Source organism: Numenius arquata, chromosome 1 (genome assembly GCF_964106895.1).
Source record: "Numenius arquata chromosome 1, bNumArq3.hap1.1, whole genome shotgun sequence".
NCBI lineage: Eukaryota > Metazoa > Chordata > Aves > Charadriiformes > Scolopacidae > Numenius > Numenius arquata.
Window position 1 is genome coordinate 54,096,548 of NC_133576.1, and position 27,605 is coordinate 54,124,152.

General features: G+C 41.0%; 1 protein-coding gene across 2 annotated transcripts in view; it reads left to right on the forward strand.

Annotated features, from left to right (window-relative positions):
• Nucleotides 1–26,876, forward strand: part of ACOT9 (acyl-CoA thioesterase 9) — a 29,136-nt gene extending 2,260 nt beyond the window's left edge. Inside the window, exons 3-16 of one of the 2 annotated variants that reach the window (XM_074147451.1) lie at nucleotides 1,738–1,764; nucleotides 4,693–4,738; nucleotides 12,173–12,343; nucleotides 12,429–12,466; nucleotides 14,598–14,681; nucleotides 15,270–15,373; nucleotides 16,478–16,551; nucleotides 18,567–18,634; nucleotides 19,594–19,705; nucleotides 20,802–20,892; nucleotides 21,378–21,463; nucleotides 22,273–22,360; nucleotides 22,543–22,693; nucleotides 23,711–26,876. In XM_074147451.1, the coding sequence (XP_074003552.1) occupies nucleotides 1,738–1,764; nucleotides 4,693–4,738; nucleotides 12,173–12,343; nucleotides 12,429–12,466; nucleotides 14,598–14,681; nucleotides 15,270–15,373; nucleotides 16,478–16,551; nucleotides 18,567–18,634; nucleotides 19,594–19,705; nucleotides 20,802–20,892; nucleotides 21,378–21,463; nucleotides 22,273–22,360; nucleotides 22,543–22,693; nucleotides 23,711–23,769 (1,199 nt within the window). In that variant the 3' untranslated portion in view covers nucleotides 23,770–26,876. The remainder of the gene's footprint in view (nucleotides 1–1,737; nucleotides 1,765–4,692; nucleotides 4,739–12,172; nucleotides 12,344–12,428; nucleotides 12,467–14,597; nucleotides 14,682–15,269; nucleotides 15,374–16,477; nucleotides 16,552–18,566; nucleotides 18,635–19,593; nucleotides 19,706–20,801; nucleotides 20,893–21,377; nucleotides 21,464–22,272; nucleotides 22,361–22,542; nucleotides 22,694–23,710) is intronic. The other variant, XM_074147459.1, reaches the window with a different exon arrangement.
• The last annotated feature ends 729 nt before the right edge of the window (nucleotides 26,877–27,605 follow it).

Sequence of the window (27,605 nt, forward strand, 5' to 3'; positions counted from 1 at the left end):
ACTATAATGTTCCTTTTACAGAAGCTTTTAAAAAAAGTTTTCTTACATTCTAATCCCATGTACTGAGAACAGGGGAGGAGGATCCAGGTATAAATAATTCCTTCATGGAGTTCTGCTTGTTTCTGAGATCTTCTTTTCCCCTTTGTTCTCTAAATAGAAACCCCGGGTTATCCAGTAGAAGAGAAAATTAGGGTTATTGGTTGTTAGAGAACTTTTTTCATTATTGTTAATAAATAGTAATTTGGAAGATTAAAGGAGAGAAGCAAGGATACAGACTATTGTATGCTTGCAAATATTACCCTGCTTTTTTATTTGGATATTTCATAACGATACCACCTAGGAGGCCAGTAAAAATAGTAAAACAGTGAGGCCATCCTGGGCTTGCCTCTGATTTGTTTTTGAGGAATACTAATATTTTTTGGACTATAATAACTGTAAATATTTGAAATTCAGTTCCAAATTTTTAATGTTTAAATAACGTTATACAAACCTTTCCTGATATGTAAACTAGTTTCCTTTAGTTTGGTATCCATGCTTTCACAAAACACCAAATGCTTATTCTTACTAGCTTTTCACATGCCTCCTCCCAACTTTGGATCCCCGTTGTGAATGCCCTCACTTAGAGTCATAGAATAGTTTGCGTTGGAAAGGACATCTAGTCCAGCCTCCCCTGCAGTGAGCAGAGACATCTTCATCTAGATCAGGCTGCTCAGAGCCCGTCCAACCTGATCTTGAATGTTTCCAGGGATGGGGCATCTACCACCTCACTGGGAACCCTGTGCCAGTGTTTCCCTCATTGTAAAAATTGTCGTCTTTATATCTAATCTGAATCTACCCTCTTTTAGTTTAAAAACGTTACCCCTTGTCCTATCGCAACAGTCCCTGCTAAAAAGTTTGTCCCCACCTTTCCTGTAGGCCCCCTTTAAGCCTCAATAAGGTCTCCCCAGAGCCTTCACTTCTCCAGGCTCCAGCTCTCTTTTGAACCTTGGAGGTGTTCAAAAGACGGGTTGACATGGTGCTGGGGGACATGGTTTAGTGATGTTTTTTTTTGTCAGAGTTAGGTTGATGGTTGGACTAGATGATCTTGAAGGTCCCTTCCAACCTAGATGTTTCTATGATTCTCTCAGCTTATCCTCATAGGAGAGGTTCTCTGGCCCTCTGATCATTTTTGTGGCCTCCTCTGGATCTGCTCCAACAGGTCCGTGTCTTTCCTATGCTGAGTGCTAAGAGCAGGATACAGTACCCCAGGTGTGGTCTCACGAGAGTGGAGTAGAGGAGCAGAATCACCTCACTTGACCTGCTGGCCTCTTCTTCTATGGTTCTTCCAAAGGCTACACCAAGCAGGACTTTGAAGTTTCCTCTGAGATAACTCTCGCTTTGCTTCCTTAAAAATGCTCCAGATATTCTTTCCAAAGTTAATAGTGTTTGTCAGCAGTACATGGTAGCACCAAGTTTGAAAAACAGATTGGAATTACACTGCAAGGAGATACTATGTGGAGCCAGTAGACAAAGGAATTGGAAAGTTGGCTTTGAAGGAAACTACTAACTCAATTGAAAACACAAAGATACTGACTGTAAATCAGGCAAGGACAGGTTGCCTATAGTTGCTTACTAAAATTAAGGAACATGAGCGTAAATGGTACTCGAGCAGGTAGAATAATCAGGTAACCCCTTAAGGGATGTAATTTGCATTGTTTCTTTTACTTATTAATCTAACCTGTGTTTTCCACTCCACAGGACACTTACCCATTCATGTGAATAATGGTGTGTTGTGGTAATCTGTACATATTTTAATATTTGCTATAATGCTAAACTTACTTAGCTACTGTTTTTCCTTACTTCAGCGTTCATGAAAAATGAAATTCTGTTATTCTCTGTCGACTTGCTTAAAGCCTCTTTGCCTTCAGTGGCTGGCTCTGATCTTATTTGTGGTAATACTGTTGTACTAGATCTCTGTCAGCACACTGTATTTCTGGTGGCGTGCTGGATAACACGTTTCTAAGAGGCTTGTGGGATACAAAATCTCTTACAACTCCTGCAGTACTTAGCTTCATTTTCAACATTTGAATCTGCATTTTTCACTGAAGTCTGGACCAAACTTTATACCAAAACTGGTGGTAAAGTACATCCTAGTGGTCTACCTGAACCTGGATACAGCCTGGGGAGGCACCGGCACAAGGGAGCATGGATCTCATTGGCAGAGATGAATGCAGCGACCTTGTCCAGCTTCCCTCATGTCCATAGCCACAGCACAGTGCAAATAAACTCAGACTCTGCTGCTCTGGCATTAATGATCTGCTTACCACAGTTTAGGAGATACTGTGAAATACGCAACATGATAGTGATGGGTAAACTCCATTTGCTGTAATTGTTTTGCACATCTAAGACATTTGCCAAATAAGAAAGGGAAAGAGTTTATGGATTTTTATGCCTAATTACTTACTTAAATTTCTGTTGTAAGATAACTAATATCTAGAAGACCTATATAGTTTTCCCAGGGGGAAAAAAAAAGAGAAAAACTATGTACTTATGAGCCTGTAGAATGGACTAGGTTTAGCTTAGCAACAAATTAGAAACACTTTTACACTTTGTCCCTTTTATTGTTAAAATAAAAATCCTGTGGTCTCAGCCTGGCAAATGTTTAGTCATATGCCTAAACTTGAAATCAAAAGTATTAAATGGGACTAACAGCGTATATACGTGTTTGCAGGTTTGAACCTGAGATTTTTTTTTCAGAGCTTTTTACCTCCTTAGAGTTGAAAAGGAAGATGAACTCTGTGATTAGTTTAAACAAAGAGGAAGTGCTGTTTATTCCCCCTCCATCCCAGCACAGTCTGCACACTGTTGAAAAATTGAGGTTTTGTGTTCTAGAAGCTGTAACAGTGTTTCTGCTAACACTGTTGTTGATCCAATGCATGCTATGGCAGCTTCACAGGTGGAGTATTGAGTAACAGGAAAGTAGTACCTATTCTGTAAACAAGCCCAGTGCTTCTTAAGGCAAAATGAATACAAAATAAAGCAACTCTAAGATTTTCAATCAATTACTTCTACTGAAATTTTTTTGTTCATAGAATTAGTAGTGGAACTCTTCTAATTTCAAATCATGTTTTTAAACTAATTTCCTAAAGAAATGAGGCCTAAGCAATCTGTTTGTGTCTTTGTCTGCCTATCTTCTTGCCCCTCTCTTGTTGCTTGATGTCAGCCAAAATAGATGAGCGCAAATCTCAAAGAGAATTGTGTTTCCACAAACTGTGAAAATTGGCTTCAGAATCAGAGGTTCATTAAGGTGCCAGAGCTAGTACTGGGGTCAGCCACGGACCATGGTGTTGCTGGCAGTTGGCGAGTACCTGGGATCTATGTGCTGGCTGGCAGTCAGCCTTGTGTAGCTCCAGGCTAACCGTAGCTCATGCTGGTGCTTGTCTGGAGGGCAGGCAAAACAGAAGCAGGCTGGGGGTGTAGGGATGGGAGTTGAGGGTCTTGCAGGGGAAGGAACAAGAAAGGGAGGTTAGGGGTGGTGGAGGACTTGGGTGGATCTGGCTGAGAGAGGTATGTGATTTAAATACCTAGGAAATCAGGCTCTGCTCACTCCAGGCTTCACAGGACAGCTGCTGATCACTATGAATACTCTGACTGGGCATTTAGCTAGAAAAGTGCCAAGCCTGATGATGTCTGATAACCTAAAAATATTAAGGATCAGCTCGTGAGTCACCAGCAGCCCTCTTTCTGTTTCTCCATAAGATTTTGGATTTTTTTTTGGTCGTCCACCCTTGATGTGTCCCTAAGTATTTTGTCCTAATATTTGAGCCCCTTTGTATAAAAATCTTTGTAAATAAGCAAGGAATCCCTACTATACAACTCTCAACTTCCTTCTGTTCTGAGAGTGGGAATTGTCGCTGCTTGGTTTCAAATCTGTTGAAGTGGCATACATTCATCTGCCTAACAGTGCTGGAGTAGTTTGATAGATTTGGTGGGACCTTAGCATACTTAATATATTGCCTCATCTGAGGAAAGAGTAGAAAAACTGCTTATGCAGCTTATTCTTGAAAATTAGAAAAAACTTGCGCAGAGCTGGTGTTAACTCTGATAGTGCAAACAGTGCTGGAAGCAATTTTATAGGCCTGTCTTCAGTGTCTTAACACTGTGTTCTTGGAGGCTGCTAAAAATTTAGACTACCAAACCCTGTGGGCAACAGCCACTCTGCTGACATTACCTGCCCTTCATGGGTGGGACTAATTAACAAGTACTCTCCTCATTCCCTCTCTCCCAGCTGTACTGTTCCTTTTTATGTTCTTTTATGACTTTCTGATCTGTGTTATCTCAATACTTTGTTTGTGTTTAGGCTCAAATATTTTCACATCAAAATTCCTCAATCTGGTCTTGATCAGCTGTTTCTTTTGATTGCTAATTAGCATTGCAGGTGTTTGATTGCATTAACAAACACTCGAGATGCATTCTTTGTTGGCTGTACACAATAAGCTACAGAATCATGTTACTCAATCCATTATTGTGATATGCCTACTAACAGCATCAGTGAATTTGGCCAAACTTTTGTTTCTGGGCTGCTATTTGCATGAATTTCCTTAATTTTCCTGTTCTGGGATGAGGATTGTGCCTTTTAGCACCAGGCAACCTCATGTTTATCACTTGCAGAACTAAGCTTGATTTGCTTTGATTTTATTTTTTTTTTTTCAGTGCGGAGCAGATTGAGGGATATAGTGGGAGCATCAACCAACTGGAGGTACAGTGTACATTAAATGTGTTTTACTTTATTTGGGAAACCCAGAGAGAGCTCAAGGTTGTGGTAGTGGATGTTAGCTTACTGACTGGGGATGAAAAAAGATCCAGCTAAAAAGTAATGCTAACAGTGTTTCTGAATCGTTACTTTGTGGATCACGAACTTAGCACCAAAAGAAAAAAATATGTGATCTTGATGCTTACAAGAATCTCACATTAGCTTTGAATCTGATGGAAGTTTAAGAGCTGTAGAGTCTGAATGGAAATTTATCCTCTTCATTTATCTGTTGGTGGGTTTGTCCTGGACTGGGTTCAGAGGCAACTGAGCTGGTTCAGTATGAAGCAGGCTGCATTGCGAATGGCCTGGCAGCACCCGTGTCACTTTGGAAAATTGTCGGCTTGAGGTCTGTGTCTCCTTGTCGCGACGGAGGGAAGACAGAGACACTCAATATGAGTGATCAGCAAGCTTCGTTTATTGAATAGTACAGCCGTCTTTTATGCTTCGTTATAATTAGCTAATACATATTCTGCAATACATCTTTCTGATTGGCCTGGCCTCCAAACTTCAACCCCGCCCTTAGTTTCTTCTTTACAGTTACTTTCATCCTCTTTTCCCATGCCTGAGCAGCTGCAATCTCCCTGTTATCGTACAACAGTTACAGTCAAGGACAGGGTGTCCTTGCCAGCTCAGCAGTTACAGGAGCTGAGTCCGATGTTTCCCAAGCTCCCGCTCAGCCAGCTGGACCATGTCTACGAGACCCTTCTCAGCTAGCCAGTCTCCCACAATTCCCCCGTTTTTATTTTGGGCAAGCAATACCTTTTCGGTGACTTGTTCAACTTTCCCAACTACACATCCCAGTACTACACGTGCTGCTATCAAAATCAGTATAAAGAACCTAGGGTAGAAAGAGATCGTCTATTTCTAGTATGATTTCTGAGGGTATGTATATCTGGAGCAAACAGTGTTAGTTGGCCCAGATAGCAGGGGCCTCCAAAAGCTCTTCAGGTGTGGTCGCCGGTGTGCTCAACAGCAGGTCTCACCCATTGGCTAGGAACCCAGATGGTACCTGTAGCAGTAGAAACACAGACATAACCACGTCCTACGTAAACCACCTCTGCAGGACCCACCCATTGTCCGTTATAGTCCATCGCAAAAGGGGTGACTTGCGAGCAAGAGTCAATCCCCCTACTCCCGCAACTGTGGCATTGGTCGGGTATGTTGGCCATTGAGCCGGCCATTTCCGTGTACTGATTATAGAAACATCGGCACCAGTATCCAAAAGTGCGACAAGTGAGATGGTTTGGTCGCCATACTGCACCGTAACCAATCGTCGTGGCTGTTGGCGCAGGCCGATAGTTAGCAAGGCCATTTGTCCCGTAGATCCAAAACCACCTTGCCCTCGAGGTTGCTCCTGCAGCGGTTGAAGGGCCCCCGCAAGATGTGGCAGGGGAATCAACTGTGCCACCTTAGTGTCTTTAGCTACGAAAAGTGGTGGGAACAGCATCTGAGCCATAATTTGAATCTCTCCGTAAAAGTCCTTATCAATCAGTCCCACCAAAACATTAAGTCCCAGCATAGTGGCAGATGAACGCCCTATAAGTAGCGCTCCGACCGCTCGTCCGTTAATACAGATTGGTCCCTGTCTGCCGGTAGCAATGCTGACAGGTTTTGAGTCCAGTAGGGTGCAATCTACTGCTGTTGCCAGGTCCAGTCCGAGGCTTCCGCTTGTGGCTGGCCGGAGAGGAAGGGGTTGTGCGCTGCTGGGTAGGCAGCTGCTTTTTGTGTCGGCGCGGGGCGGCTTTTCCTGCTGGGTCGTCCGTTTCCCGATCCAGCTCGACGACAGGCAGCTTCGTTGTGAGTGTCTGATCGACAGTTCTTGCACCACACGGAGTTGGCATTGCAGTCCCGCCTCATGTGTCCGGCGACGCCGCAACGGAAGCACCGCAAACGAGGTGGGCCGCGGGCATTTGACCGCCCAGCGGAGGTTTGCAAAGGAGCAAGGGCTGCTAAAACCTGACTCAGCGTAGCCTGCGCGTGTTCCTTTAAACTATTCCCTAGCTCCTTTACTGCCTCAACTAACATTGCCTGTGGTCCCACTGGTACCTGTGCCATTCTTTCTAGTCCTTCCTCGATGGTCCATGTCCCTGGCAATGTAGCCAAGATGTTACGCGTGGCCGGATTACTATTTTGTATAGCACACTGCTTTAGTATAGTGCCTTTGAGATAATCGGGCACCCCGGCCGCCTGTATGGCGTTTGCTACTCGATCGATAAACAAACCAAATGGCTCTTCTCTTCCTTGCTTAATACCCATATATGAAGGGATTCCTCCGGGCTCTCTTATGCGGTCGAGAGCTTGTCTAGCTAATCTCATTGCTTCCTTTGCCTTATCTGGCCCCATCAACGCTTGTGCTTCTGTTTGAAAATAAGGCCCTAGACCCATCAACTCCTGGAGAGTGACCCCGTGTAGCGGGTCCCCTGGTGCTCTAACCACCGCTACTGACTCCTGACAGGCAGCCTGCCAGTGGGCGTTAAATAATAGCTGCTGATGTTGGGTCAGGATCAGCCTCATTATACTACGTATATTGCTCGGGAGTAAGATATTAGTACCCCAAATATAGTCCAACATTTGCCTTGTAGGTTCCCCTTTCAGTCCCGACTCATTCACCGTGGCTCGCAGCTGAGTTAATAGTTTCCAATCCAAGTTCGTAATCGAAACCGTGACGTTCCCTTGTGCATCTGGCTGCGAGTACGTGGCCAGGAAGGCTTCATGTATAACACTCACGGCAAACTCTCGGTCACCCTCAAGCATAGCACTCTCTGCTATCTGCCGCCACGTTTTCTGCCTTTCTTGGGCGACTTGCAAACCCCCCGTAAAGGGATTCGTACCTTCCCTACTCTCCACTGGATTTTTACACTCCATTCCCTCGCCTGCCTCCTCATCCCCTAACGGGGGGGCCGGGGGCTCTGGAGGGGGCGGGGGGAAAGGCGGGTGGTTCCATGTCCCCGCCGCTCCCTGTGGAACCGTTAGCGTACGTGCTGAGGGAGGCAATGGGCAGCCTGAGGGAGAGCCAGAGCCCCCCTGCTGCGGGACAGCTGTAGCCCCGGTCGACACTCCCAACCTTTCGGAGGCTGCGGCAGCGGCTCTTTGCTCAGCTCGGTGTTGCAACAGAGCGTTAGCAACTGCCCACCACGGCTTTATCAACTTTTTGGCTGTTTTATTATCGCATATAACTTCGTCAAGCAATTTATCCCCATATTTATGCCATTCCTCGTGTTCAAAAACCGTATCTGGATTATCAAAGCAACCTCTCACTACTCCATACGCTAATAACCCAGGCAACTCCCTCTTACAATCTATACCCTGAACGCTCCGCTTTTCTAAAAAGCATTTGAGCAAATCGTACGCCGCTTGTCTATCCATACCTTCGTTATCTATACCCTGAATGCTCCGCTTTTCTAAAAAGCATTTGAGCAAATCATACGCCGCTTGTCTATTCATACCTTCGTCAGCGCTGTTGCAGCCTTTGCAAGACCTCGGCGGTGTGTGGCTGGCGGGACCCTCTATAGGTGCTCCCGGGCGCGGGGATCAATCCCTTAATCCCTTTCGCCTCCTGCGCTGCTTTCAGGACCGGTACCCAGGCACGCCGCTTGTCTATTCATACCTTCATCAGCGCTGTTACAGCCTTTGCAAGACCTCGGCGGCGCGTGGCCGGTGGGACCCTCTGTAGGTGCTCCCGGGTGCGGGGATTAGCCCCTTTCGCCAGGACCCTCTGTAGGTGCTCCCGGGCGCGGGGATCCGTCCCTTTCGTCTCCTCTGCTGCTTTCAGGACTGGTATCCAGGCTCCGTAGACTCGTGGCTCGCAGGTTCAGCCCTCTCTAGGGTCCCTGTTCGGACGCCATTTGTCGCGATGGAGGGAAGACAGAGACAATATGAGTGATCAGCAAGCTTCGTTTATTGAATAGTACAGCCGTCTTTTATGCTTCGTTATAATTAGCTAATACATATTCTGCAATACATCTTTCTGATTGGCCTGTCCTCCAAACTTCAACCCCGCCCTTAGTTCCTTCTTTACAGTTACTTTCATCCTCTTTTCCCATGCCTGAGCAGCTGCAATCTCCCTGTTATCATACAACAGTTACAGTCAAGGACAGGGTGTCCTTGCCAGCTCAGCAGTTACAGGAGCTGAGTCCGATGTTTCCCAAGCTCTCACTCAGCCAGCTGGACCATGTCTACGAGACCCTTCTCAGCTAGCCAGTCTCCCACATCTCCTTACTCAGGAACATCTTGGGCATTTATTTTCTCTGCTGTAACTTAATTTTAGATTAATTTACATACAGCTTAAATCATTGATGTTTTGGCTTTATGCCAGTTACCTTCCTCCCCCTCCATTACATTGAATAAACCAGACTTGACTATAATCCTCTACTGTTAACAATTCTGAATAACTCAGTATAGCAGTCTGGAGAAATTATTTATTGCTCTTTGGTTGGTCTTATATTTATTGTATTGATTGTTGATTTTCTTATGGCTGTGTTTGCTGAGCTCTTGTTTCACACTTTGTGCACTGGTGGGAAATGGGAGAGGCTTGCCTGAGTGGAGTGTCTGATGTGTCGAGGCCTTCTGACTAGGTTTGTCTGAACAGGATTATAGGCACGCTAAAGAAAATGTCTGAATCTGGGAAGCTGATATGTGCTTAGTAATACTGATGTCTAAGCATGAGGGGCCTTGAAATTTTTTGTAGATCAGCTGAAAAGGGCTGAAAATCAATTTTAAAAAAAAGCTTTCCTGCAGCCCAGAATGGCTGGGGAGGAAGCAGACCATATGGAAATACCACTTGAAGATTGAGATTTGAGAGGGTTCTGGTCAAGCCTGATCTTCCATGCATTTGTCTTCCCCCCACTGTCCCCACCCTGGAAGGAGAGCAGACTGAAGCCAGGATCAGCACAGCAGTGTTTTTCTTAGATAGGTATGTCTCTTGTGCTATGTAAAATACAGCCGGAATAGTTTGTAGAGTACTGTGTACTTCAACTGCCAGGAAGAAGTAAAGGTGGGAAGCCCATAGCTGGGAGTGCTTGAGAATGATGGGCTTAATATGGGGAAGTTTGGAGGACACGGATCACGTAGCCTTTGAGATTCCACTTTTAAAATAGAGTGACAAAGAGTTGATACGTGTGGAAACTGTACAGCCACTGCTTTAATTGAATTAGACCACAGAATGACTGTAGAGGACAAACCTAAGAGAATAGCTTGATAGGGGTCCCAAAATGGGAACTAGGGAAGGACTGATGCGCATAAATCTGGATTGCTGGGAGAGGGGAGAAATGCCTTTGGCCATTAATTTTGCTAAAAGGAAACTTTGGTTCATAATTTCTCATGTAAAGGCCAGTGCTATTTTGTATTAGAAGGAAATATCTTGCTTATATATTTATTCTGGTTTTGTACTTAAATGGTAACTAAAATTATTAATCTGTTCACTGCTAATTGTAGTCTGGGTAGAGTTGTGGCTATTTCAGAAATAAGTAATGTCATTTCTCAGAATGTTTAGGGCAGGCACTAGTTAATACTTAGATTAAGTATTGCTACTGTATGACTGGTACTGCAGTGTGTAACGGTATTTATATGTTGAAAAGCGTTATTGCGTTGAGCCCATATTTCTGTATAATGAAGAGTGCATTCTGAAGCTGAAGTCAAGAAGAGTTCTGCTGCTGACCTCGGAGCCAGGATAAGACTGGTGAAAACAGACTATAGTTGAATTTCTATTGTTTGGTTTCTGTGTGTTTGTGGATAAATTTCTGATTTACTCTCTGATGAATTTCTCTTAAACCTTTCACTGAAAGATGTTGGAAGAAAGTATTTTAAAAAGTATAAAGGTGCCTCATCTTGGAGATTGCATCTTTCCTTGCTCATCTAGTATATTCCATTTCTGTGCAGTGGCATAACTTCAAACATTAACCCTCTGGAGGAGTTGTTATCTTTCTATTTTCTCTGAACTCTGCAGTACTCATGTTGCCCAGATGAGGTAAACCATACTTCGTATTTAAAACAAACAAACAACTAACTGGAATTTTCTGCTAGACGGCTAGACTTTTACTCTCTTTGATCATGGATTATTCATATTTCCCCATAAATTGTAAAAAAGAAAAGAGGGAATATAAATACGTTGAAGCGAGACTGCTTTGTACCTCTCCTCACCCAAAAATAAAACTCAAGCCACAAAAGCTTCATCTTAAATGGCTAATACTCAGAATTCATCCTAAGTCAAAACTTAAAACAAATATTCTTTTTGGTGAAAAGGTTCTTTTTATTGTTTTCTTTCTTTCTTTCTTTTTTTTTTTTTAATTGGTTTTGTTAAACACCACAACTCGGATCTCGGCAATGCAGCATGCAGTACTGGATGAATGGCACATATCCACAAGTTTCGGTCACTCAGTGTTTTATGCCTTCTCTTGCTCTATGAAATGGATTAATAATTTTGCATACTCTTTGGCTTTATACTGAAACTGTTGCATGTTTAACCCTTCGGTTTTTAGTGCTTTGTTATTGGTCCTAGGGATGTTATGAAGTAGTTGCTTTGTTCAGTCAGGTTGCACTTTTCAGGGGAGGGAACTTGGCAGGAACAAGTAAGAACAAACATTGGGCAGGGTTGTTCTATCTTGGAGATACTTATGCAAGGAACCCACATGGTAGATCAGGAAAAAGTGACAATAAGGTGGCCCTTACTCCCTTCTGAGAGTTGTAACCCTTCTGACTTGGTGATGCTGGAAAAGCAGCTCTGAAGGGGTAGTGCTCCCTTTTCCGTTTTGTTTATTTCTATAGCTTTCCTGTATAGTTGTAAGACAACTAGGTAGGAAGAGGAAGTGAAATAGGTTAATCTTCCCTTTCTTTTAGTTTGCTGACCTAGTGTATGCTTTATGAACTGATGTAGGAGAAGTCACCTATGGATGATAGCAAGTCCTAGCAGATGAGTTCTCTCTGTTCTCATTGCTAACCAGCACCATACATCTGCTTTGCTTCTTGAGAGAGATTGTAAGTTGACAGTCAGTCCTTTAAAATTGGCACCGTAGGAAAAGTTGTGATACAGTGGCTATGGAAGACATGAATATGCACAAAACCTCATATGTCAAATTATGTCTGATTTGTTCTTTTCAAGGGGAACCATTTTGATAGCATTCAGAATTAGATAAATTTTGTTGATCTCTTTAGTGCAAAGTATGTGCTTGCCACACGTACACAAAACTATTTAAAACTTTTCTGCAGTAGTCTTGCTTAGATTATGTGCATTTCACTTTCTTTTCAAGGCACGCTTACTGGGTCTTGCTATTTTCACTACTTTTTTGTTTTCGTTTTGATGATCTTCAGTGTGACATCTTTTAGCTAGGGTTGCAGTTCTGTTGTCATGCTTCAGGCAGCGTGTTGGGTTTTCTTTTTTACCAGGGATCACGTGCAAGCAATGCAAGAAAGAAAAGCTCTTCATACTTTACTGGCAAAACGGCAGGAAGATCTCCCTCCTAGAAGAATGAAAGATAGCTACTTGGAAGTTATTCTGCCTCTAGGAAGTCAACCTGAAATAAGAGAAAAGTATCTGAATGTACACAACAGTGTAAGGTAAGAAAGCACACACAGGAAAGTGTTAACTTTCATTTACTGTGGATGTAGGTAGTTAATTGTCAAACCCCCCTGTATCTTACAGGTTTGGAAGGATCCTTGAAGATCTTGACAGTTTAGGAGGTATGTATCTATGCTCTTGTAAGGAATGCACAAGTAATGCAGACAGAGTGAGTTTGAGTACTGTTGAGTGGTGTTTGGTATAATATAATACCACCTCAGAGGGGGAATCATGTCAATATACTGTCTCGAAGGGGAAGGAAAAGAAGAAAAGATACTGATGCTGAAAGAGAAAGAAGGATGATAAAGAACAGACAGTAGCCAAATTGCTCAGCTTCAGCTTCTGACCTCTGCCAATTTTGTAAAGGACGTGCTACAAGAATAATTTACTGAGAAATGATCCTAGGTTATGAATCTGCATTGAGTGTTAAATCAGAGAAAATTTGCAGAGTGCTATTTCAAATTAAAAAAAAATAATTTTTTTTCCTCTTAAAAATACCCTAAAAAACAACACATAAAACCCAACAGATAGTGAGTGGCAAGTATTTTAATCTTTCCTTTGGGGAAAAGAGAGTATATGCTGGAAAGGACAGAATTTGTCCATTGAGAACAAATGAAAAACACCTGGTGTAGGTTCTTGGGTTTTGTCTCTGAATTGATGTTAAGGGTAGAAACAACTCAGCTATTTAATGAGTTGGCTTTCTTAGTTTTTTTTTTTTTTTCTCCTTTTCATTTATTCATGATCTTTAGAAGTTCAAGATCTTTGACTTTTGTTTTGCAGCTAAAATAATTGCTAGGTTGTTAATATAACTTGGAGATGCTTGTCTCTTAAAATGTCACCAGGTGACTTCCTTCATCAAACGTCTGTAGCTGATTGGGAGCATTTTGATGGATGTTTTGGACAAATAATAATTAAGGGGAAGTTCTGAATGGAACATTTTTTTTTGGTAGAAAAGAAAGACATTCTGTGGGTCCAGATGGACAAAACTGAGGGAGGCGGAGAAACAAGCGAATGCAAGTCACCTCTCTGTCAAGGAGAGACAAAATAGTGAGATGATTTATGTTTCTTTCTGGGATGTGGAAGATAGTGGCTTCAGTACCTGTCCTGAATTAGAAAAGGAGACTTGAAACTATTGGCTACTCTCCATTAGTAAATGAGATGGGCCTGTTTTTCATCCTGTGCCTTGCTTATTTTCCCTGGAAATTTGTGAAGACCATGGGTTTTTCCTGTCTTTGCCTTGTTTGTAGTCATACTGGGCTTCAGTCACTTCCACTGGGGATGTACTGTTTTGGGTCAATCAAGATTCTGTCCCAATTATACAATATTCAGGATGGTGGTCAGCAGTTTTCACAGGAAAATGTACTGTTTTGTCCTCATGTGATCTCAGCATCATATGTACTACATAAAGGTCTGATTGACTTCTAGTATTTTGTCTTTGGCAATAGGATTCTGATAAATCCCATTCAGATTTTTACTAATCATATTGATGGCATGACTTGATAGGCGTAACGGTTTTTGGAATTGTGACTTTAGTAATTTTAGGGGAAAAAAATCTCAGACTACCCAGAAGGACAGAGATCTTCCTTCTCTCATATCTCATTAAGTAGAAACTTTTGATTATGGAAACCTGCGTTGAGTGAAAATCGGCTGAGTATTAGAAAAAAGGTCTTTGCAGCCTTGTGTTACTCTAAGGAGTCTGTTTACTTGAATGTGCTGAGCAGAGCTAATTAATTTAAATAGTACTTTGGCTAGTAGTAATTACAGTGTGATAAATACCTCTGACTATACTTTCATGCCTGTAAGGCACAGTTTATCTAATCTGCACATCTTTAAAGGACTCAGTGTTTGAAAATAGGTCCCCAGATAGCATGTATTCTTGGACAACCTACATGAAATCAAAACAGGAGGTAGAAAGGATCTGAGATGGTGGGCTGTAGGGGTAAAGGGAATAGATTAAGTGGGTTTGGAAGCAGAGAAGCAATGGGTTGATTTAAAGTGCTCAGCTAAATTTATCTTTGTAGTAAGTAAATATGGTTGTAGCCGAGACAGCGGTTGAATCACTGTTTTCTTTATAGCAGTCCTGTGAGTTACATACATGAAAATGTGGAAGTTGTGTGCACTCCTACAACATGATACTTTCGTTTTGTAGGTACTTCTCATGCTTCACAAAGACGGCTTTGATCTGCTCCGCTAAAGTTTTTGTTAAAGTATGGGACAACTGAGAGCTGACTCTCATTTTTGGTCTCTCCACAGTTCTAACTTGCTACACTCACACCAAGCAGGAAACGCAGCCAAGGTCTCCCTTATCAATAGTTACAGCTCTGGTGGATAAAATCAGTAAGTGGCAATTTGATCAGTAGGAATGGTTTCATCTGTTTGTCTTACTCTTTCAGCAGCTACTGCCTTCCCATGGTTGTTACTGAGGATACCTTCTTCCCTCTCCTGTATGGTTCGCTTCATCTTGTTTTGGCTTTGAACTCTGATTACGGTGGCTTTCGTTGAAGGCAGAAGGGAAGAGGATTTTGTAGATGCTTTTCAGCATTTCATATTTCCCTTCATTTCAAAATATGACTTTCATGCTTCCTGCACTTCAGTGTTTGGTTTTATTTTGGCACATGAATTTCTTAGCTTCATTATGGAACAAAGTTTGTTCTGATGGAGCTGGACCTTGCTTGTGTCACATGTTCTGCTAAACACCTCTGTGGGTCTGCTATCCATCTGCCACTTATATGCTTACTGTGTCCTCCTGTTCTGGCTTTAGAAGTCTGATAAGGCAAAAACTGCAGGTTGACAGTATCATCCATTGCAACAGCTCTCTTTTCTGGGTTGTCTTTGTGTGTGTTGCCACCTACAGAAAAAGGTCTTGGAGAATCCAGTCTTTCTTATATTAGACGTCTCCAGTAACCTCTAACGTTTGTCATGCAGATTTGTGCAAGAAGATTATATATCCGGACTGCGATATCAAATTCACAGGCAATGTTTCTTGGGTTGGAAGGACCTCAATGGAAGTGAAGATGCACATGCTCCAGGTTAGTTCCTGTGACTTCCCTCCATCCTACGACAGTCATGAGGTGCTTTGGGGTGAATTCTGGATGATGACATTAGCAGTCTAAATTATATTTTCTAGAATAACTGGTTTGAAGGGCTTGAAACAGCCCTGGGTTTCAAGACAAAGATGACTTTCAATAGTCCAGGTGCAGCAAGATACTCTTGCTCATCTTTCTATCAAGACATACATATTTCTTAACCAGTATCTTGTAATTAAATTGGAACATGGTATTCCTACAGAAAAAATAGGTGGCTGTGCTCTGTATTTTCTTAAAGAAGTTTCTCCCTGCTTTTGAAAAACTTTATTTTCCTTATATCTATGCATTTTATAGATTTAAAAATTTTAATGTTGGTATTCAGATTCAGTATTAAATTGTATCTATTGTGTTCATTTTATCTACTGTGTATCATAACTATTGTAATAAGTTATTAAATACTAAAAAATAGAAAATAAATTAAATGAAGGGTGTAACCAGGCTACACTGTGCAGGAAGCAGAAGGAATATAAATAATTAAATTAAAAATTCCTTAATGTTTCTACTGCATATTTACTGTCAATTGATTAGTTAATTGAAACATTAATTCAGTAATTTAATTATTTAGAGTAACAAAGGTATATTTTAAACACCTAAGTGGCATTAGGAGCTATAATTCAGATAGGTAAATATTTTTTGATTCAGTTTGTCTCATTAAGTAAGGTCTCTGACGTAGAAGACAATGTTACACCTTTGTTGTCTGAAACTCCTCCTGGTGTTGGCTTTAGCCGCAATTTGGTTTTGACAACAAATTGTTTTGGCATTTCTCAGAATAAAGGGCCTGTGTTGATTTCCTCCTGCCCCCCAGCTGAAACTAGTAGTTAAGCATTCTCTGCTTACTGTTTACACTGCAGAATTCCTGAAACTGGAGTTTTAATTTGTGTTATTTCCTTTTTTGACCAATTGTGAGAGATCTTGGAAGGGGTAACAGAAGGTGAAAGTAAGCAACGTTAACAGTGTGATGGCATAATTGATGTCAACTGAATAGTTTGCTGAGCGCATTTTACAATGTTAGAGTTTAAAAATATAATTGTTTTCTGTGTCTCTTAGCTACATGATGGTGATTACAGCCCTGTGTTAGAGGCAACCTTTGTCATGGTGGCCCGGGATCCAGAAAATAAACGGTAATTTGTAGGACAGAAAAATAGTCTCCAGGCTCCTGCTATGGTAAAAATAGCAAACATGGTGGCCTGGTATGTATATGTAGAAACCATGTAGCGTAGATGTTAAATAAGTCATCTAGTCGATCTCTTCTGCTGGCAAGTGTTACTTTTTTTGGGGCAAACTTATAAGTATCAATTTCAGCAGTCAGATGATACTGGGAATTGCTGTTAGTCTTGGGTTCTAACCCTTTTCTTTAAGAGATTTTCCTTGTATTTGAATGACTGGCCTGATGAACATATAAGTGAATGACTTGGCTAAAAACCAACCTGCATTCTACAGCAGTTGTTAGAAGGAATTGCTTTCTTGCCCTAAAAAAATGAAGAGGTTGAGTCTCAATGGTTAAATAGCCTTTGAGTGAAAAATGCCATTAATTCCCTAAAGACACATGATAAGTGTCATCAGAATAACTCAGCCTAAAACTTGGTTAAGTAAGTAACATGTTCTCAGAAAACTAAAACAAAATTAAGTTTCTTATTTTTCTGGTTTCGCTCTCTCTGTAATTCCTTAGTCATCATGCTAACAGGCTGCTTAGTTTCAGTTTTGATTTATATGGCTTTAGCACTCTTGTAGCCTGCAAAAGTAGTAAACATTTCTCTGTTTCTAACTGGTTTAAATAATTGCCTGTATTTAATGAAGAGGGATATGTTTAATTTTTAATTTGGGGTTTTGCTTGACATAATTATTTAGTCCTGATGATATAAGTTGTTATTACGTTGGTTTCCTTCAGATTTACAAGATTTTTTTTGAAACCCTTTAACATACTGTACATTAAAAAAAATGCTTATGTTTCTGGTTCCCATTCTAAGAACCTATTTTGCAAAAGAATTACATCAAATCTGATGTAGTTATACACTACCAGATTGACTGAGGATAAGCCTATATGAATTTCTGCAGATAGATACAAACTTCAGTGTCTGTTCTTCAAGCCAGCTGGCCGCAAGCCAGCTGTGTTTTTGAGGTGTTGTGTCCATATAAGCATGGTATTTATTCTATGTGAGGTAAAAACATAGAGGGGTAAAGGGTATGTTAGGTTTGTTATAATGCCACAGAAACATGGTCGTGTGGCTTTTGGACCACAGCAAACTTGCATCTCAGCAGCTTGGGTCTTGGGCAGGAGAGCTGATGTAGATGTGTGCTGAGCTGAGGAGAGGGAGAATGAGCTCTGTGATGGAGAAGGAGCTGGTGTGTCTCCAAAATCCAGAGCTTTAGCAAACCAGGAAAGAGCAGTTTGTTCCAAGCAAAAGGGTCGTCTGCATGCCTCATGTCACCAGCCCAAGTAAAGGCTTGGGCTAGAGGTGAACTGTTCAGCAAAAATAAGAATTGGAAAAATAATAATTGGAAATTATGGGGAAGAATGGCTCATGAAAATAAGCATTTGCCTTGCCTTGTGAAAAGAAATAATTGTTATATAATTAGGTTAGAGTAAACTTATTTGTGTAGTAAAATAAACATACAAATTTGTACTCAAGGCGGCCTCATATCATCTTTGATAAGTAGTACATGTGGTAAACAGCTTTTGGCCGTTGATAAGGGTGTCATGGGAAGGTGTAGATTATAAGAACACTTGCTAGCTACGACACTGTGCACGTTCTATTCCAGGAGGAATGATACCGTTTGAATTTTGTCTATCTCTTTCAGACTATCCTAGGTCATCACATCTTCATTTGTTGAGTTTCTAAGCAGCTTTCTGCTTGAATAATCTTCATTATAATCCATGGATACAGTTTTAGCTCTTTAAGAAGCATAGATGCATTGCTTACTCTTTCTCAATTATACTAGATAGTGGTTGGGTCACTTAACTGCCTCTTCAGAGTTAAATTAAATATGATATTCTCTTGGCAGCTGCCACATAACCTGAAGTGTATGTCTTTTAATCTTGTAACGTGTATGGAAGCAAAAATGGAAGACTGTTATAACATATTGACAGGACAGATTCTTATAATGTTTGTAACCTAAATAAAATTCCCCTCCTTAGGCCAGCATTTGTTAATCCACTCATTCCTGAGACCCCCGAGGAAGAAGAAATCTTCAAGCAAGGGGAATGTATGTCATACTTCCTGGTAGTATGCCCATCTGCCTCAGGTTCAACTTAGTAGCTGGGAGGAAGTAGACTTCAGAAATTCTGCTGCTTAGAAATGCTCCTAATTTGTTTAAAATCAGATTTTTGTTCTGTCCCACATGTCAGTAGTGTAAGAGAGTTCAAAAGCCTGCTATCTCATTCTTAGAAACGCTTTGGCTAAAGTGACAGACAAGAGTACTCCTGATGTGCTCTGCACGCCCCCCATGACTTCTCTGTTTCCAGGATGCTTGCTCCACTTCAGATCTGAGTCAGCACAGCCTTCCCTAATACTCTGGCTGATTGATTGCCCCCATGGTGGGTCTGCTGGGTGTGTCACAGCTCCTTACCTGTCTGGGGGCCCAAGTTCTTTTTGGAAAGAAACTCAAAAAAAGAAACAGGGAGAGCAAGGGAAGGAGTGTGTAGCTCCATCTTCTTTTGTTTCAAGCTGGAATTTTAAAGCAGAGAATTAGAGAAACATTAAAGACTGAATAAACCGAACAGAAGATCTTTTAAGCTAAAGTGTCAATCATTGTGGCCTATGGTAATGAATTCTATCATAAATTTGCATTCTTATACCATTGGCAAAACCTGAAGAAGATTGTTCTGCAGGGTTTTTGTTTGATACGTTTTTCTGTACTTTGAGGGGAGTACTTAAGTTTTCTCTGGGATGGTGGTGGGTATCATAGTGCATGTATAAAAGGTCCTTATCACATTGGTGAGGTAACAGTGGACTTCTGCATAATTTTTTCTTTAATACAGTCAATTCTAAAAGCCAAATTTCTCTTTGAATCTATGGAGCTGTGAAGTTACAGCTTTTAACTTACAGGGGGGAGAAAGAAAAAAGGAAAGAGCTGATTCCAGGTTGAAATCTCCAGAACCAAGCCGTTTTTTTTTTTTTTTTTTTCCTTTGAACTATAATATGATTTTTCTTTTTAATGTTTAGTGAACAAGGTGAAGAGGATTGATTTCAGCACTGCCTCCTTACTCAAAATGGCTCCCACTGCAGAAGAAAGAAACATTGTTCATGACATATTCCTTAATACATTGGACACAAGGCAAGAAAGGGAGGGGAAAAGTAGTGTGCCTTTTGAGTGGTTGTTCGCAAGAGGGTAGTCTGGAATAAGCACCCACTTTTTCTTTTCCCATTTTGTGATTTAAACGCTGGGGCATTTTATTTGAAACACAGGTATAAAATTTAATGGCGTCTAAGCCTCTTACGAGAGTCTTCTGTCGTTCAAGGATGTTAAGTGTGGTGAAAGTGACAGTTAGTACAAAGAGCTTCTGAGCAAGCTGGTACGAAAAATCTTGAGGAAAAAGGTTAATGATGTTTAACCAAATAAGGGAATGGTTTTGCATCCATGTGACTTGCACAGTCTGAGAGTTTTCTGCCATAATATCTAGGAAGAAAAACTTTGAGGACAAGAATTGGCCATATTTTGGCCACATAATCTTGCTATCTGTTTTAAATATAATATCTGACAACGTTATTTGAGAGAGACTAGTGTTGGTGTACTTCTCTTATACTTGAGATTTGTGCGAAATTTTCCGGTGCCAATGGTGATAGAACAATGCCTCATGACACTAGTGCAATGTTGTGTTTGTGGATAATTTATAACTTCTTAAACTTACTAACATTACACAATTGTTATTTTCAAAGCTGTTTACCAAAGTGAGATGTGCCTTCCCTTGAAATTAGCAGATGTATTTTGTACACCCTCTGTCTGGATTTGAAAGCCTCAAACCGCCTCCATGTTTGATGTTGAATTACTCTGTTAGCTCATTGTGTGCTTTTAATTCATATTATGACTTAAAAACCAGTGTAAGGTTTTCTGGAAAGGTGTGTGCTTTGTGGTTGTGATTTATCTTTTCTTTCATGTACCTTTCTTCAGTTTTTTCATTCATGTAAGCTTGAACATTAGCAGATGTTTTCGAAAAGTTAGGAGTGTAGGCTTATTGCAATAACAAATCAAAGTATCACTTGAGATAAGGCTTCAAGGTCAGTTGGAATATCTTTTAGTGATAGCATTTCTGGTTTGGGGTGTTTTTTTGTTGGTTGGTTTTTTTAGTGTGTGTCTGTATTTGCTATTTGTGCATTTTTGACTTGCTGAATTCTGCTAATGTGGGCTATAAAGTTTATTGTCTCTTCCAAAGGACAGTAAGTTTCCGGAGTCGTAAATTACCACCCAATTCAGTGTGGATGGAAGATGCAAAGCTAAAAGGCCTGCAGATTTGCCATCCTCAGGTATTTTGAAAAGTATTAATTAAAGAATTACAGAAACAGTTACTTGTTAATTGTCTTGTAAGACTAGTCAATCCATTATTTTGTTTTGGTTCTGCAGTTCTTGCATTGTATTTAGATTTTACTTTCTTTTGCCATTTTCTATTATCTGTATGGGTTGCCACTACAAAACAGAAGACTTTTAATTACCTTGTTTTCTTACTAGACTATTTTGTGTAAAGAAATTCCTTTGCAAAGCGTTTAAGTTGGGCTTCTGGTTGCTGGCACAATTTTGAGTTTTTGCCTTATGTTGTCAAATGAGTCTGATGAGCTTCTAAAGTTGCCTCAGGCTTTTGTACATTTGCATATATATTTCAGTAGTGCTTTTTTTTATGCATTCAAGTGCTGGGAGTTCTAGTAAATACTGTGAATTGAAGCACAGACTTTGGCACAATGCTTTGAAAAGAATGTATGTAATATAGCAGTTTGATTTTTGTTTCTACATACAGGAACGGAACATCTTCAATAGGATCTTTGGGGGTTTTCTAATGAGAAAGGCGTTTGAACTGGGATGGGCAACTGCTTGCAGCTATGGGTGAGCTGTAGACCTGCAATATTTATGTATGTGCATAGTGCTCTGGATTATATATAGATTGGGAAGCCAGACTAACCAACCTAATGACAATCTGAGTAGAAAAGACTTAGTTGTCTAGTAGAATCTTGCACTATCAGTGCACAGCACTGTTTTACTTAGAGTATCTGTTGTATTTACAAAAAGATTTGCATCCTGCTCCTTGGGGCTTGGTTTTTAAGCATTACATGTCAAGATAGAAAATACATCCTTTTTATGTTTTATCTTACCAAGCTATTGAGATTGACTTTTGAAGATACGTTTTCTTTCTAACCATGTAAAATAGATATTCTGTCAAATAAATATTATGTGTCTTCATTCTGTACACAAGAGGAATGGTTTCTGATCGCCTTCTTGTAACTGCTTGTGCTTAGAAAGTGTGACTGAGGTCACCACCTAGCAAAGATTTATGGTTAATAATAGAGTATGCATAGCCTGATAGAAAGTGAAGTGTTTTATGACAGTGCTTGGAAAATTGAAGCCTAATCAATGATGGCATGAAGATTGCCTAGCAAGTGTAAGTCAGTCATAAGATACAATAATGATGCAATAACTTGTCCTTAGAGAGTGTGTATTTTTATGCATGTGAGAGGTTTCTTCCAGTTATTTTTATCATGAGTGATGACATAATTCTTTAACACTTCCTGTGGCCTGTGTTTAAGACGGGTCTGTTTTCTAGCTACCCTTCATTACAATGCTGGCAGTGAAATATTTTAAATTGCTCTAAACACTCTTGTTATTCTTGAGAAGAAATTTCTCTTTTCTTTGCTCAGGGGTTCCAGACCTTTTATCGTATCTGTTGACGATATCATGTTTCAGAGGCCAGTTGAGGTTGGATCCTTATTACTGCTCTCTGCACAGGTAAGAGTTGATGTCTTTTTGAAAAGGAGAAGAACTGACCTTTGCTGTAGTCACTGTTAATCACTGATAACAAACTGCATTATGAGAGTGTGTGACTTTTCTTGTTAAACAGTGCAATGAAGTCTGTCACAGTTTTTCAGTGCCAGTGATTACGAACTATAACTCTTATCTTGATTATGTAGGTCTGTTACACAGAAAAAAACTACATCCAGGTTCGAGTACACAGTGAGGTTTATGATGCAGATACCAGGGAGCACCAGACAACCAATATCTTCCATTTCACATTTATATCAGAAAATGAAGTCCCACGGGTTGTTCCTAAAACTTATGGAGGCAAGTATCCAATTAATGCATTGTCGTCATAACTCCATAAACAAGATGGCTTGCTTTCTGTTGAAACATTGGTTGTTTTAATAGGCGAACTATTGGCATTTGAATAATTTAGCAGGATTTCATGGCAAAACACATTTATTTTATGCTTTAATGACAGCGTGGATTGCTTCTTAATCTTACCCTTCTGTGTAGCTGCCCCGCATTGATGCTAAGTGTCGTGGTTTTGACCAGATTAACCAATCAGAACGACAGATGGCTCCTCCCTCCCCCTTCTAAGGAAAAGAGAGGAGAGGAAGAGATTTATGAATCTCTTCATTTATGAAATGAAGAGATCATTTTAATGAAAATATTAATAAACAATGAAATAATAAATAATAAAAAAAAAAGTGGAAAAAAAAAAGTATACAGTATATACAAAACCATATCAAGCTCCCAGGGTGATGATCATGTCACCAGCAGGCACAGGGGAAAGTCCCAGGCTGGACTCGGTGATGGACAGGAGCTGGATTCCAGATCTGGAGTCAGGAATGCTCAGATTGGGATCAAAGGCAGATGAACAGACAGGATCCTCCTCAGATGTTGGCCATTGAAGGAAGAGAGATGACCCTTTGATCCCTCAGCTTTTATACTGAGCATGATGCAGATGGGATGGAATACCCTGTCGGTCAGTTTTGGGTCACCTGTCCTGTCCGCTCCTCCCTACAGGTGTGACCCCTCTACGCTTTTCTGTTTCTGACCCTCCAAGGGGGCAAATAACAAATTTACCTGACCTTGGTTGTTATAGCAATTAGTATAAGCAAGGGCCTCTCTGCATACCATTCCTTGGTATTATCAGGTCTTATGACTGTGAGAGTGAGCAGTTTCTGAACAATACGCTGTTAATTTCAGAGTTTAGTTAGTTAGAAGAGGCCCAGCTAAAAAGGAGAAATTACTGAACAGAAAATTAGTTCTGTTTTACCTCAAACCAGGACACTAAGTTACTGATGTGATTCTCTTTTTTTCTCCATCTTATTGCAGAGTCCATGCTGTATTTAGATGGGAAGCGACACTTTGCTGCAACCATGAAAGAAATCTGACACACACCGACTGCTGCATCAGCAGTGTAGCAGCATGCTGTCTTGGAAAGAGCTGTCATCAGGGATGGCTAACAGACAGATGTTTGCAACACTTAAAAAAACCCCAAACAAACAAAAAAACACCCCAAACCAAACCAAAACCCCAAACCAAACCCCACAGCAAAAAGTATCTTTTTTAGTGCTATTTATGTATTTGCATATATTTGGATTTTTTATTCTCTGCTGCTAGGATTTGTTGAAATCTATTTTTACATGCTGACGCTAGGAAAAAAGGCTGAAAAAATACCATCTTAAGCTTTAGATAACTTCTCTTTGTCTGCTTTGAGAGATCTCATTATGACCTTTGCTGTCTTGTCACCATCTGCATTCTTTCCTGTAGTTCTTTGTGTTTCCCTGATAAGGGATAGAGGTTCTGTCAGAAAAATAGGGTGCAATAAGTAGATACACACAGACGAAGCCGTTTGACTTAATGTTCTTGTGTAAATTAGGTTTAGGGTCTTATTTTTTTTTAACAAGGGCACATGCCTCTGGGCAGCAACATAAGCTCAGAAGTTACTAGTGTGTGCACAACGTAAAGCAGGTGTTTCCCGTCAGCTGGGATTTTACAAGGTTGTTACAGCTTCTATTTGGATGGTTTCATGTTCCCTTGGGAGGAAACTGATTTTTGCAGTGAATTGAGGTGACCAGATGGTCTCTTCTGACATTCTGTTTGCGTATAGCCAGTCCTTGCCAGCTTCTTCTAACTTGGGATTTTTTTTTTTTGATATAACTGGGAGTTCCTTAGCGAATGGCTTGTAGAGTAGAGATCTGACTGGTGAGACTGAATAGGACTGGGAAATGGCATTGTAGAGCAGAATGTTTTGGTTTGTTAGGGACTGGGAGCAGGAAAGGTAAAATGCTTCTCAAATGGTAATGGTTATCTTTGATGCTGGAGTTAGGGGTCCAGAGAATCTGTGTTGAGCAGCTTCCAAGTCAGCTGCTGGATGGCGGGAGGATTTTTATCCCACTGAGGGGTGGTACAGCTAGAGGACAACATCCTCAACTGGATTCCTCTGGTTCCTTAGTAAACTGTAATGAAATACGAGTATTGCACAGCTTTAAAGGTTGTTAAGTTTACCTGTGAAGAAGAGTAAATCCCCAGCACAGAGGGGACACCACGGTGAACCTAACTGTATCATGTAAGTAACAGGAAAAAATTGTACTTGATACTCAAGTGCTTCTAATGTAGTGGAGAAAGTTTTAATAATCTCCAATACCTGGGAGGTAAAGCCCAACATCCTGAAATAAGGAAGGTGAGTGGATGGGAGGCATCAGCTTTTAGCAGTGAGGGTGATTAGTCACAAGCACAAAATTGGACCTCTGGTGCCTTCAAATCAAGACTGATCCCCTGTTTCATCAAGACACCCAAAGAGGAGTAGTTAGGCTCAATTGTAGGTTAAACTGATGAAACATCATGTCTTATAATGCACAAAAGGCTCCGGCTTCCCTGCGGGGTTTAAAATCTTTTCAAATCAGGAAGCAGCAAGTAGAAATGATGTGAATTGGCACAGATGCATGAACCAGGTTGATAAAATAAAGCAACGTGTTGAAATTTTATTTTTGAGTAAGAAAGTTTTGAGAAGTTCACAATTGGGGCCAGCTTCCTTTGCTGCTAGGACAGCGTGAAGTTCATGGCTCCAAACAGCTGATGTGAGGTGTGATGCTTGTGAGCTGATGCTTGTGTGAGGAGAGCGAGCACTGTAATAACCAGCAGGATTTGGCTGCCTGTGTTTCTAAGCTAGAGAGCTTTCCAGTGGAGGCATGGGGGTGTTGCCTGATCCGGGTCAGATTAATGCATTGCAGTGATCGTAAGGTCTTGGTTCCTTACGCAGAGTTTCTCTCTTCAGCCACACGCCAGTGCTGATTGAGCTCTATGATGTTACAATCTTTTTATTTAGTGGTTATGATACCATGAATATGTATTGTATTTTCTGGTTTTCTCCTTCTTAAAACTCTTGAGAAGCTGAATAGACTTGACTGACCACACAAATAAAGAACTGAAATCCTATCCCAGCTGCTTCTTCCCTCGCTGCATGGGTCACTGCTGGCTATTAAAAAATAAGTAGGAAGGCGGGAAGTGGAGGGATCTGTTTTAGAACTATGTATTACTCCTGACTCTTTGCAGGTTTTTATCATTGACCCAGTGGTCCTACCTGGGTCACTTTGTATAACGTTTCTAAGTTAAGGGAGTACCAAGTTTTTCCTCTACTGTATTTTCAGCTGCATTTAGTTAGGAATTTATCATCATTTTAAACTTCAGCCTTTAGGAAGGGACTGGAGAGGAGACAAAGAGCAGAGAGAGAGGCGTGACATCACAACCTCTGGATACAGTGAAGAAAGCAAATCCCACAAATGACGACAATGCTTAGAAGAATTAGTGTTTCCAAAGTTCATGATAACTTAATCATATGCCACAATCACAGTAGTTGTAGAAATGTATGTGCAGTCATACAGAATGTGTGTGTATACTATATTTTATATCTTTTACATATGTATATATAATAAACAAAAAGATATAGCCTTCTCTGATGGGCTGTCATAGGCTAAATGTATCTTTGTTCAAGGGTATTATTTATGCACGTCGCTGTATACCTTTGTGTGTGAGAGAAAATTGTTCTCAGATCTCACATTCAGAATGAAAATATTTCAATGTAGTAAATAACATTGAGTTTATATTGCAGCTTAATGACCAGCCTGTCACTGCTCCAAGTGACTGATCATTACCATACAAGCCTAAAGGTATTGCTATGAAATTTGCTATGAAATGCTTTTCATTTATAGTGAACTTACCTGTGTAATTGGCCGCAGCTCTGTAGTGGGAAGTAAATGGTTTTGTGCCCATTGCATATTGGAATACAGCAAGGAAGAGGAAGTCTGTGGTAGCTGGATTGCCTCTCCTAACCCTCTCAGTAGATAATGGTGATATAAAAGGAGATTTATCACAGAATGGTTTGGGTTGGAAGGGATGTCAGAGATCATATAGGTCCAGGCCCCGTTTCTGTGGGACTGGCTGAGCTCAGGGCCCGAAGAAGCACTTTGTTTTAAACGTTTTTATTTTTCTGTGTTTTAAAAAAAAAAAAAAAAGAATTAAAATTACTTATTCAAACTTACTGTAACAGCTTCTGGTAGCCCTTCTTCAAATACATGGCTGATTTACAGCCTAGTAATGTGAGAAGCTGCCTCTCTACGTGCTGCCCTCTGGTCATTGAGATCACATGGGCTGGAGCAGCACATCACCAGCCTTTGGCATTTGGCCTCCCCAAAACGGTGCCTCGGTCTCCTCTGGATGGGATCAGGAAATCCTCCTTCCCTGAGGCCTCGCAGGGACCAGGGGGCTGGGGCTTGATGGAATTCTGCTTGCTCTGGCTGTGGTTCCCCCTGCTCCAGGGACGTGCTTAGGTGTTCTTTGCATCGGAGCTGAGCAAAAGACAAGCAGCCCCCTCTGCTTTCTGTCTGCAGCGAGTAACGGAGGAAAGCTGCTCAATCCTCACTGAGCTCTAGAAAACTGGGGAACTTTACGGTGAGAACGCAGCTGCTGCTCTAGTTCTGCAGCGCTGTACGGAAGCGTCTGTGTATGGGGAAGGGAACTGTATGGGCTGGTAGGGGAAAAGGAAGCGAGTTCTCACGAGTGAGGGATCCAACCAAGAGTAATGAAGCAGTGCTGGAGTGGGGCAGGGAAGAAGCCTTCTCTGTAGCCTTTCCAAGGATGGCCCTGGTGAAGGGCTGACACTGACTTCAGGTGCTGTTTTTCCAGTTGCACAGACTAAAACACCGTGTTAAAAAGAGGGAGAGGTGAG